The 12,700-nt window shown below is 40.4% G+C and overlaps 2 protein-coding genes across 9 annotated transcripts in view; both read right to left on the bottom strand.

Annotated features, from left to right (window-relative positions):
• Positions 1 to 4,617: 4,617 nt before the first annotated feature.
• Positions 4,618 to 7,279, bottom strand: LOC124177656. The gene is made up of 5 exons (XM_046560274.1): positions 6,955 to 7,279; positions 6,353 to 6,807; positions 5,837 to 6,275; positions 5,422 to 5,719; positions 4,618 to 5,309 (listed from the first exon to the last, which is right to left on the bottom strand). Exons 1-5 carry the CDS (start codon positions 7,058 to 7,060, stop codon positions 5,042 to 5,044), a joined length of 1,566 nt encoding a protein of 521 aa, XP_046416230.1. The 5' UTR covers positions 7,061 to 7,279; the 3' UTR covers positions 4,618 to 5,041.
• A 458-nt stretch (positions 7,280 to 7,737) lies between these two features.
• The window catches only part of LOC124177662, a 67,244-nt gene continuing 62,281 nt past the window's right edge, over positions 7,738 to 12,700 (bottom strand). For 4 of the 8 annotated variants that reach the window (XM_046560287.1, XM_046560290.1, XM_046560289.1 and 1 more), the window contains 5 exons: positions 9,665 to 10,593; positions 9,121 to 9,559; positions 8,729 to 9,026; positions 8,356 to 8,619; positions 7,744 to 8,236 (listed from right to left, as the gene is read on the bottom strand). In XM_046560287.1, coding sequence (XP_046416243.1) covers positions 8,140 to 8,236; positions 8,356 to 8,619; positions 8,729 to 9,026; positions 9,121 to 9,445 — 984 coding nt within the window. In that variant the 5' untranslated portion in view covers positions 9,446 to 9,559; positions 9,665 to 10,593 and the 3' untranslated portion in view covers positions 7,744 to 8,139. Of the gene's footprint in view, positions 8,237 to 8,355; positions 8,620 to 8,724; positions 9,050 to 9,120; positions 9,560 to 9,664; positions 10,594 to 11,522; positions 12,690 to 12,700 lie in introns of those variants that run through there. The other 4 variants (XM_046560294.1, XM_046560293.1, XM_046560288.1 and 1 more) reach the window with 4 other exon arrangements.

The following is a 12,700-nucleotide window of genomic DNA, read 5'->3' as shown; positions in this document are numbered from 1 at the left end:
ATGAAACACGCGCCGAGTTTCGTAAGCGATAAATTATAGGGTAAACTAACAATAAAGTGAATTGAATATATCAGCCTGTGTAAGATAATTGTATTTCGGAAACTCGAGAGTATCAACAACGCCGTTTGACAGCGTGCTTATGATATTTCACGAAGGTAAGAATAAATAACGATATGATTATTCTACGGTATCGATGGAATAATAACCACAGGTTGAATTTTGCATTTTTCCAGGAATAGTGATCACTTCATTGCCGGTGCCTGCAAAAAAGCAACCAATTTATGAAATAAGAGTAAATCTTTGTGACAGGCGACGTTTGGGACACTAGATACAATGATTACCTGAGTAATTTTAGCGTGTTGACGAAACAAGGCAATCGATCAGCCAGGAAATTGAACGCGAGGACGTAATAAAACTAACATACAGCCGAAGATATATTCGACGTTTAATTAAACGATATATAGTCACAAGCAAATACTCAATTGAAAAATATGATCGTTTTAGAATTGTGTCTACATAGCATAACTTCGATGAATTATACTTCCTATGTTATCTGGTGTATTAGCCCTAACCGTGTTCGATTGCCGCAGGAATTTAGTGTAGAGAAGATTGGGTAAATCACTCACTAAAGGTTTTTTCAATGACAGAGATTGAAAATGATAAAAGTATTAAAGGTCAACGAAGATTTTCGTTTGTCGTCTGTATGTTTAATGAATTTCCTGTAAAAAGTATCAAGAAAAAAAGGATAATTTAAAAAATCTTCATTCACTCGCTCTTTATTCAATTCTGCAGTGTGCAACATACTAAATTCGTGAGTTGATATCTATTTGTTATTACCGTAAAAATCATCGAATTATACAATGTTTCAAGCAATTATTGTTGGTATCCGTTTCGCATGTAAGCAGAGACACAAGCCACCGATACCGTGAAAAGTTTGACCTACTGCGGATCATCCGATAGAAAATCTATAACTTACGGTTAAAGTACAATATCGTTCTTATTCTTATGCACCAAGAAAGTTTATATGTGTACAAACCAATTCCAAATGAAACTTTAGAATGTGTAAGAAATTTTTGAACATCCCTGCGAGTATTTATTGTTCTATAATATCAGCTGCTGAAACTCTCCGGTCACTTCATCTTCGTCGTTCACGTATCTCCCAGACGAGAGTGAGGAGAGCAGTCGCAAGGCCAAAAAGTAATATTATGAAAGCTGAGAGCAAACTGTTAAGCTGGATTGTTTTGGAGTACGGCTGAACAGCCGCCCTCTTCGTTTTCCATGATTTTATTTCTATTTCCAATAAAACGTCTGAATGCCATTTATTTATGATACCAGCCTCGAGCAGTTTTTGAATGTCAAAGTTCCAACGGTCCATCATGGGCCAATTTAGCGTTGAAACAAAGCTTCAATAAGGATGGAACAAAAGTAGATTAGTTAGTGATTAATAAGTTTTGATAACGAAGTTTTTCCGTATCTTCTCAGTTGAGAATTACAACAAAATTAGATGCTTACACTGCGTAATTGTCGATGACTGGAATTAAAGCTTTGTGAACCAGCATAGAGGAATTCGGAAACACTGATGGTAACGTTGAGCAATGAGCTAAGCAGGCTCGCTGCTTACCATCACGTGCTATCATGTCAAGACACTTTTCAAGAACGATGCCGTGGAAACGTTTTTTCAAAACGGGATCGTCGATCCAATTCATAAAAAACTCGTAACCGTAGAGATGAACGCCCTCCGCTTTGACCTGCTCAAGCGTGTGTAGATTTGGATATCGGCGATCGCTTGCCAAAGTTGATACGAAACGACCTGTAACGCAACATGAAAAATCATATGATGTTTAGAAACTTTTCAAGCTGTCGGTTGTTCTCGAATACGACTCTGACAAAGCTTGGTAAAGTGTAATATTTACCTTTGAATATTCCGTCGAGAACCAGAAAGGCGAGAAATATCGATCCGAAAGTGAATCTGTATTTGATAGATTTTGGCAATCGGATTATTGAATTACCAACAACAAATCGCTCCGCGTCCAGAAACGCAGCTATCATTCCCAGCGACTTGTTATGCAGGTACAGAACAACGGTCACGAGTAGTGTGATGAGCCCAAGTCCGATCCATATCACTTTAGCGACAAAAATGTTTGTCCACGAAGGGTACAGGTCAGCATAACGAGATGCAAAACATGCTTGACTCGATATGTAAGGATAGGTCATTTCCAGACCGGGGAAATCCGTCATAAGATGACTGCCGGTTAGTATATTTGATAGGCCGTAAAACGCATTTTTCAATTCCCCGTTGTACGAGCCGTTTTGAATTAATCGTCCGAGCTTGTCAGTGTCGTCGTTGCAAGTCTTGAAAGGTAAATCAAATATCCATTTCAATCTACTGCTATCGTGCTGACTCGGCGAATTTCAAGACCGAAACTTACCTCATCCACGTTGAATCTCAGCTTTTTCGCGAGTGTCTGAAGAGTCAAACCATGCAACCCCGTATATTTCTCTACGCCAGATTTCTTCTGATCGACGTATAGGTCAGGACGAATCACGAACATGTTTATTGGTAAAAGGTAATTGTCCAGGTTCAGAGTTTTATCGAAAAACAAGCTATCGCAGTCTTTCGGAGACTTGATGTCGATTAAGTCTTCCCTGAAGACGTACCAGGAGTGACTGAAATTTTTTGGCTGTGTAAAAACTTGGACAGTTTCTTGAATAACCGTTTTCCACAGTTGCGAGTGATCCGATGAGTACGGATTGTAAGTGTACAATTCGTTTTTGGTCGAATCTTTAGTATGATCGGAGGAGCAAAGTATCATCGCGTTAAGGATCCAGTAGCTCCAAATAACTCTGAACATTTGATCAGCGTTTTCCGCGTTGCACAAGGTCCCTGTGAATGACGCGTTACAAAATCATTTGTTTCAGAAAAGAAGCACACATCCATGGATTATAACGATTAGAATCGTCTGATTCAATAATAATTAATGAAGCATGAAAACCACAAAATAGTAATTACATAAACGCATATTTCAAATACTTGGCACAATGATGAGGTAACGTATCCTGTTCTTCCAAGTTCTCCACGCGGAGAACTTCATGTTGTTCAATATTGATTCGAGATCATCCATCCGCTCTACGTACATCACAACTGCGTTCGGCTTTCCTTGTGTTTTTAGATAATGATCGTAGTGTTTGAGTATAATTTCCGCCAGCGACTCGAGTCGAACAAAGCCGCGGTCTTTCCTTCTTACAGTAAAGACGCTGTATTTCAAGCTCTCGCAAACTTGACGATATATCTCAATTGGTAGATTTTCCGATAGCAAAATACTTGTTTGAGTCTCTGACGTCGCGAAGCATACATCGATGATATTGACCTGGAACGTTTGCGTATGTAGTGTTACGTTAAACGGAAAACGAGATTGAATTGAAGGTAGTCGACAGAAGTTCTAACAGCGGTGGACCATGAATCGGCTTCCTCGTCTCGTGAGAGAATCTTTGCTGTCGTCAAGAGCCCGGGTAATGCGGCCAGTAGAAATATCGCACCGAGCTGCATTTTATCTGCAGGTATAAACCTAAATGAGGCATTTTTAGGTACAAAAAACGTTGATCGCGAATAAACACTCCCGGAATCGTGCTATGCATATTTGCAGATTATGAAACATTCATACACGAAACACGAGCCGAGTTTCGTAAACGATGAAGTATAAAGTAAACTGATAATAAAGGGATAGAAGTATATCGGCCTGTGTAATATAAATGTACTTCGTAAACTCGAGAGTATCAACAGCACCGTTTGACAGCGTAATTATGATATTTCACGAGGGTAAGAATGAATAACGCGATGTTTGTTCTACGACATCGCTGGTATAATAACCACAAGTTGAATTTTGCATTCTTCCAGGAATAGCGATCACTTCATGCCCGCAAGAAAGCAACCAATTTATGAGAGAAGAATAAATCTATGTGACAGGCGAGGTTTGTAACACCAGATACAATAATTACCCAAGTGACTAGCATGTCGACCCAACAAGGTAACGGATCAGCCAGGAAATTGACCGCGAGGACGTAATAAAAGTAAGATTTAGCCGAACGTGGACTCAACGTTTAAACAAACGACATGTAATCACGAGTAAATACTCAATTGAAAAAAACGATCGTTCAAACATACGTTAGAAGTGTGTATTGTATTATTAACCTTGAATAAACGAGAAAAAAACCACGACTCCATGCTCGATGCTACAAATTGGAAGTTTTTAGAATTATTTTTTTTTTTTTGTGAGAGTGGTTGAAAATGTTCGAAGTACGAAAGATCGACGAAGATTTTCGTTTCTCGTCTGCAGCGCTTCGTCCGCTACTGGCAGCCAATTAATATTCCGATTAATATTTTCTCTCGAGAAATAACGTCGACATGGGGTGACAAACAATTGATTCTAGCATTATTCGAGATGAGCCAAATTGTGACTGGGAAAATTCGAAGGGGTTCGCATCACGTTTTTTCTACGATTTCAATGTAACGAATTTTTCTACTCACAATTAGACTCGGTATGAAGAAATCTTATTACACTGATTGAACCCTAAGGAGACAAAAACAGACTTCTAAGAGTACCGTAGAATCAACAGCTCAGAGAATACGAAGAAAATACGAGAGAAAAGTTGATGTCTTGCTACATCTTTTTATTGAAATCAGATTATATGATGTTATGTATGTACAATAACTATTTACTGAATGAATTTCCTGTAAGAAGTATTGAGAAAGATGGGATAGCTCTAAGAATCTAAGAAAACTAAGTTTATGTATTAATATTCATTTCCCATTACCGCAAAAATAAAGCATCGAGCCATCGATACTGTGAAAAATTTGACTTACAGTAAGCTATCCGATACAAAATCTACAACATACGGTCAAAATACAATATTATTCACCAAACAAATTTATATTTATACAGCCCAATTCTAAATGAAACTTTAGAGTGTGTCAGAAATTTTTAAACTTCCCTGCGAGTATTTATTGTTATATAATATCAGCTGCTGAAACTCTACGGTCACTTCATCTTCCTCGTTCTCGTATCTCCCAGACGAAAGTGAGGAGAGCAGTCACAAGGCCAAAAAGTAATATTATGAAAGCTGAGAGCAAACTGTCAAACTGGATTGTTTTGGAGTACTGCTGATCAGCCGCCCTCTTCGTTTTCCATGATTTTATTTCTATTTCCAATAAAACGTCTGAATGCCATTTCTTCATGAAACCAGCCTCGGCCAGTTTCTGAATTTCAAAGTTCCAACGGTCCATCATGGGCCAATTTAGCGTCGAGATGAAGCTTCAATCAGTATGAAACAAAAGTAATGCGGTATTTAGCGATTAATACGTTTTGATACCGCAGTTTTTCCATATCTGTTCAAGTTATAACTGCAACAAAATTAGATGCTTACACTGCGTAATTTTCTATGATCGGAATTACAGCTGTGTGAATCTTCATCGAGGAGTTAGGCATCACTAATGGTAATGTCAAGCAATGACCTAAACAGGCTCGCTGTTTACCATCAAGTGCTATCATTTCAAGACACTTTTCGGAAACGATGCCGTGGAAACGTCTTTTCAAAACGGGATCGTCGATCCAATTTATCAAAGTCCCGTAACCGTAGAGATGAACCTCCTGCTCCTTGACCTGCTCGAGAGTATCTAGAGTTGGATATCGGCGATCGCTTGCCAAAGTTGATACGAAACGACCTATAACACAACATGATAAATCCTATAATTTTCAGAAATAAAATCCTCATGATGCTTCAAACAGTCGATTATTCCCAAATACAACTCTAACAAAGCTTCGTAAAGTCTGATATTTACCCTTGAAGATTCCGTCGAGAACCACGAAGGCGAGAAATATCGATCCAAAAACGAATCTGTATTTGATAGACTTTGGCAATCGGATTATTGAATTACCAACAACAAATCGCTCCGCGTCCAGAAACGCAGCTATCATACCCAGCGATTTGTTACGCAGGTAGAGAACGACCGTCACGAGTAGCGTGATGAGCCCAAGTCCGATCCATATCTCTTTAGCGACAAAAATGTTTGTCCACAGGGGGTATGGGTCACCCAAACGAGTTGCAAGACACGCTCCACTCGTTATGAAAGGATAGGTCACTTCCAGACCAGGGAAATCCGCCATCAGATGAGTGCCGGTTAGTATGTTCGACAGTCCGTAAAACGCATTTTTCAATTCCCCGGTGTACGAGCCGTTTTGAATTAATTGTCCGTGCGTGTCAATGTCGTCGTTGCAAGTCTTGAAAGGTAAATCAAAGATCCATTTCAATCTACTGCTATCGTGCTGGCTCGGGAAATTTCAAGTACAAAAATTACCTCATCCACGTTGAATCTCAACTTTTTCGCGAGTGTCTGAAGAGTCAAACCATGCAGCCCCGTATATTTCTCTACGCCAGATTTCTTCTGATCGACGTATAGGTCAGGACGAATCACGAACATGTTTATTGGTAAAAGGTAATTGTCGAGGTTCAGAGTTTTGTCGAAAAACAAGCTATCGCAGTCTTTCGGAGACTTGATGTCGATTAAGTCTTCCCTGAAGACGTGCCAGGAGTGACTGAAATTTTTTGGCTGTGTAAAAACTTGAACAGTTTCTTGAATAACCGTTTTCCACAGTTGCGAGTGATCCGATGAGTACGGATTGTAAGTGTACAATTCGTTTTTGGTCAAATCTTTAGTATGATCGGAGGAGCAAAGTATTATCGCGTTAAGGATCCAGTAGCTCCAAATAACTCTGAACATTTGATCAGCGTTTTCCGCGTTGCACAAGGTCCCTGTGAATGACGCGTTACAAAATCATTTGTTTCAGAAAAGAAGCACACATCCGTGGATTATAACGATTAGAATCGTCTGATTCAATAATAATTAATGAAGCATGAAAACCACAAAATAGTAATTACATAAACGCATATTTCAAATACTTGGCACAATGATGAGGTAACGTATCCTGTTCTTCCAAGTTCTCCACGCGGAGAACTTCATGTTGTTCAATATTGATTCGAGATCATCCATCCGCTCTACGTACATCACAACTGCGTTCGGCTTTCCTTGTGTTTTTAGATAATGATCGTAGTGTTTGAGTATAATTTCCGCCAGCGATTCGAGTCGAACAAAGCCGCGGTCTTTCCTTCTTACAGTAAAGACGCTGTATTTGAAGCTCTCGCAAACTTGACGATATATCTCAATTGGTAGATTTTCCGATAGCAAAATACTTGTTTGAGTCTCTGACGTCGCGAAGCATACATCGATGATATTGACCTGGAACGTTTGCGTATGTAGTGTTACGTTGAACGGAAAACGAGATTGAATTGAAGGTAGTCGACAGAAGTTCTAACAGCGGTGGACCATGAATCGACTTCCGCGTCTCGTGAGAGAATCTTTGCTGTCGTCAAGAGCCCGGGTAATGTGGCGAGAAGAAATATCGCATCGAGCTGCATTTTGTTTGCACGTATGAAACAAAGTGTAGCATGTTTCGATACAAAAAACTGTGGTCGCGAATAAACGCTCGACAAATCGTGCTGTGAATATTTGCAGATTATCAAACATTCATACATGAAACACGCGCCGAGTTTCGTAAGCGATAAATTATAGGGTAAACTAACAATAAAGTGAATTAAATATATCAGCCTGTGTAAGATAATTGTACTTCGGAAACTCGAGAGTATGAACCATATTACTGACAATTTGATTAGGTCATTTTCTCAGGGGGATGACAAATGATCAAATAATTGCCCTCCGATTTCAGTGATATAAACAAAAGTTCATCATTATTTGCCTAGAGTTATTTATTAGTCCCAAAACTTCAAGCAATTACTGAATCGCGATTTCAAAATAATTATAAGAGAACCAAAGGAAAAAAACAAGATTTTCTAAATTTATGTGTTCCAAACTAAATATTACACTTTAATAGCCGTAAAGTTGTTCAGTGCACGATACAAAAAGTTTACGTAAAGCATAGTGATATTCTGCGGATAGCGATGATAAAACATCACATTATGTATTCTCATTTCGTGAGCGATCTCGAAAACATATTGCAACTGTCCATTACAGTGATGAGGTGCTATCTGAAATACAATAAAAATGGCAATAGCAAATGATTTCTCACGTCAGTGAAAATTCACTGTTGCTTGATCGACGTTTTGTTTCGTATTCCTGTCAGTCGATCTCTTCTGTGTATACGCTTTTTTTTCCTCTCCAGTTACCCTATCAAGAAAGTGAACTCGTAGGATGAACTTGCACCGGTACAAATCGCGCACAATTACGTAGCGCAAATATCTGCACCGTTACAAAATATGATGTGTGAGATAATTCATGGGACGTACCGACGTCGGCCTCTCATCTCCCACGCAAAAGAGATCAGAGCAATTAGGAGTCCCAAGACCAATATGACGAAAGCACTAAACAAGCTGTCAAGCTCAACTGGTCTGAAGTACGGCTGTTCCGCCGCCCGTTTCGTTCTCCATGATTTCAGTTCCATATCTCGGCCAAGGTCCTCACGCCATTTGTTAATGACTCCGGCCTCGACCAGTTTTTGTATATCAAAGTTCCAACGGTCTGTCATTGGCCAATTCAGTGTTGAAATGTACCTGCAATCGTGTTGAAATTAAAAACGACACGATCGCCAGTAACTGGTTAATTTTTACGGTGTCTCTTTGATATCTTGAAAAATTAATTGGAATAAAATTGAGAACTTGCACTGCATAGTTTTTTCCGATGACGGTCGAAGCTTTGTGGATTGCCATATTAAAATCTGCCGTAAGAGCTGGTAACGTTAAACATTGAGCGAGGCAGGCTCTCTGTTGACCGTCTTGTTCGATCCTAGCGAGGCAACGTTCCGGGCGGAGGTCGTGATAACCCTTCTTCAAGACAGGATCGTCAATCAAATCCACAAGAGGCCCGTAACCGTAGATTTCCACTCCTTGTGCCTTGACCTGCTCGAGGGTGTCTAAATTCGGAAGTCGTCGTGCGATTGCTAGGATTGATATAAAACGACCTGAAAACACAATTCCAGAGATCCTACTATAGAATTGTGAAAGATCGAAGGAGTCTGGATAAGTGTGTAAGCGAGTTGCATGTGTGACGTTTACCTCTGAAGATTCCATCGATAACGATAAACGCGAGAAAAATCGATCCAAAAATTAATCGGTACTCAATGGACTCTGGTAATCGAATTATTGAGTTACCAAGAATAAATCGTTCGGCGTTGAGAAGAGCAGGTATCAGACCCTGCGACTTATCGCGCAGATAGAGAATGACGGTTATCAGTATCGTGCCGAGCCCAAGTCCAATCCATATATTTTGAGCGACGAAAATATTCGTCCATTGCGGGTACAAGCCGGCCACACGAGACGCAAAGCACACTCCGGTCGATGAGTGGGGATAGGTCATTTCCAGACCAGGTAAATCCCCCATGAGATGACCGTCGGTCACGATGTTGGACAGCCCGTAAAACGTGAGTTTCAATTCACCGGTGTACGAACGGTTTGCAAGTAGTTATCCATAAAGATCGGGTTCTCCGTTGAAGACCTGTGAAGATACCACGTGAATACTTTTGATGGTCGCATTTCATTTGTTGGGTACTTTAGTGACGATTTCAAGTGCTGCATCTCTGGCACTTTGCATGGAACGTACCTCGGCTACGTTGAATTTTAATTTTGTGGCAAGTGTACGAAGCAGCAAACCATCCGGTCCGATCCATTTTCCGATTCCGGGTTTGTATGGGTCCAAAAGTATCTTAGGTCGAATTAGAAACATACTGATCGGGATCAAGTATCCATCCATGTTTAGGGTTTTGTCAAAAAACAAGACCTCGCAGTCTGCCAGAGATTGGATCTCGGTGAAATCTTTCCTGAATACGTGCCAGGAGTGGTTAAAATTATCCGGTTCTATAGGGACTTCGATAGTTTCTTGAAGAACCGTTTCCCACCGTTGCGAGTGGTCCGGCGAATACGGGTTATAAGTGTATAACTTGACTCTGTCCGATTTCACAAAGTCCTCGGTGTCGTTCGACGAACACAGTATCACGGCATTGAGAATCCAGTAATTCCAAATGACTTTGAACATTCTGTTGCAATCAGCCACGTTACATATTGTCTCTATGAATAGTATCAGTATATACATAAATATGTAGCAGAGAATAAAATAGGCTGAACCACGCAGTGCAAGTAAAATGGATTGAGCACAAAGTGCAGTGTAACAGGGTTGGAATACATTGTTGAAATACTTGGTACAATAAGAAGGTAGCGTGTCCTGGTTCTCCACGTTCTCCAAGTAGAGTACTTCAAGTTTGCCATTATCGGTTCAAGGTCGTCAACTCGATCAACGTGCATCACAACAGCGTTTGGCTTTCCAAGTGTTTTGATGTAATGATCATGGTGTCTCAATAAAAGTTCCGCGGACGTTTCAGTTGGGATAACGTCAAAGTCGTTTCGGGTTACAGTGAATATGCCGTGTTTCAGACTGTTGTGAGTTCGTCTGTATCCATGAATCGGCATATTTTCCGAAAACAGAATGTCCGACCAATCTCCTGGAGCTCCGAAGCATACGTCAACGACATTCATCTGCAAGGTGATCAAATGTAGAGATTGCGTTTCACAGGCAGCAAGACTAAATCAGATATTATAAGGAAGCCCTAACAACAGCGGATGATACCGCAGCATCCTCATTGCGTGTGACAATGTTAAGTCTCGCTAAGATCCCGTCAAATGCATAAGCGAGCAATAGCATGGCAACGAACTTCATTCTGGCTGGAGTTATCCCAGAGAAATGATGAACTTGGTTAACAATTCGAGAGATAATGAGGATTTGTTATTCAATCTACCGTATTTAAACGGCAACTCGGGCAAATCGTATTACGTATATTTGCATATCGTCACAATCGTTTGTAAGAAATAAACGCAAAGTTTCATAAGTGAAAAAAAAATAAATGGAAAGGTTATTACGGTTTTGGTATATTTGCCGCAACAACGGCATGTCATTATAATACTTAGGGAACGCGACAAAGTACCAGGTCGGTACACCATTGACTGTTTCAATATTTGCAGAATCCTTTCGATCATCGGAATGAATAATCCATCCGAGCATCTATTATCCTTAGTTGATATTGGGTAGAAATTTTAGATGCACTCTAATACTTCTGATAGCAGAAACACGAAACAGAGTTTTTGCGCGGCGGTAAAAGCGCGGAAAAGAATTGTCTGGATCGAGACAAGAAAATCGTTTTAGAGAACTGGTGCAAAAGTATTTGGAGTAGTCGAGAACTCGGACAATGCAATCGGCACTAGAATCGCAGCATATTCTATAGTCTATTCCAACCGATATTGCGGATAAAAATTTCGATGCATCGGTATACGAAACGGCAAAATCTTTCTGATGTAACAAAATCAATGGCACGATTAAAAACCGAAATTTTAATACGTAGTTGTAGTTATACATGGTAGGAGAACGAAGAGACACGGTTTTTGTACGCTTGCTAGGTGATTGTACATACATGCGGCTGTAGCCATCGAGGAAGTAAGAGCACGGAGACTGCAGGGGCAGGATCAAGGTCCATGGAGAGAGTGTGGAGAGAGGAGAGTGTCGGATGCTGTGACCATTCGACGCTTACTCGGCGCCTCGTGATTTCTGCCGCCGATCAGTAGTCAGCCACGGACAGCGGGACTCAACATCCTCATCAAATATTCCATCTCTAATAAGACGTTGATATATTCCGGCGGTCTACTCTCAGCAATATTCAATCGTCAAGCTTGAGACACGATTAAAAAGTGAACAAGAAGCCAATTCGCATATTGAATATAATTACCCGGCATAAGAAATATTCCTGGTGATTATTCTCAGTTCCTAAAGTTCGTCGAGTGAATGTTTGAAATATTTATCATTTATCGCTACAGTGCATCGATTACGGTAACATCGTGACAGACACCGAATCCTAAAGAATGAAATTAAACATTCCCGTTCAGTGGCTGACTCAAAAGCAATAATAAAAAATCGTCGGTTCGTTGGTTTTTGTTAAAATTCTGCGCATAGACACGGAGAGTAAAAGCGATATGAATAAAATATACGAGTTACGTGCAACAAGTTATGGAACCTCGACTATGGTTCAAGAGAGCTAGGTTGTAAAACCGTGAAGAATAATTAAACGATCGAGGCGGGAAAAAAGGAAGAAGAGTACAAACAATAATCATAAAAGTTCGGTCCCGTCCGCGTTTCCGTTTCTAACGCACGATAGGAGCTTGGATTACACGGAGCCGTATCAGCTGATCGTTGTAATATCGTCGGTGAAAGCGCCCTTGGCCTTTTTAGTGCATAGACCGTGGTCCCGGCTATTGGTTTATCCGTGCGTGCAGCAGCAACGCGCCGATCGAATTCCCGATGCGTCGGTGTGAATAAGAGATGAAAAACCTGATACGTAAATAAAATAAATCAAAGTGTCGCCCTAAGAAGAGAAAATATACCGGTTGATCGGTGTTTTCTTTCTGTTCTGCTACGTCCGTTATTTGTTTATTTATTAATTTACCTTTTTGTCTCATTCTACTTTTCTGTCTTTTAATATTTTCTCCCCAAGTACTTCCCTGGTTTCTGGTCACCATTGAAATGCGATATATGATGCAGCTGCGTGCAGCTCTAGTTTGCCGACGTTAAGAGAGCGTAAAGCTGCGTCGAGTACTC

The sequence above is a fragment of the Neodiprion fabricii genome, chromosome 3 (genome assembly GCF_021155785.1).
Source record: "Neodiprion fabricii isolate iyNeoFabr1 chromosome 3, iyNeoFabr1.1, whole genome shotgun sequence".
NCBI classification, from domain to species: Eukaryota; Metazoa; Arthropoda; class Insecta; order Hymenoptera; family Diprionidae; genus Neodiprion; species Neodiprion fabricii.
Note: the sequence above shows the minus strand (reverse complement) of the source record. Positions and strands in the feature narration are given on the sequence as shown.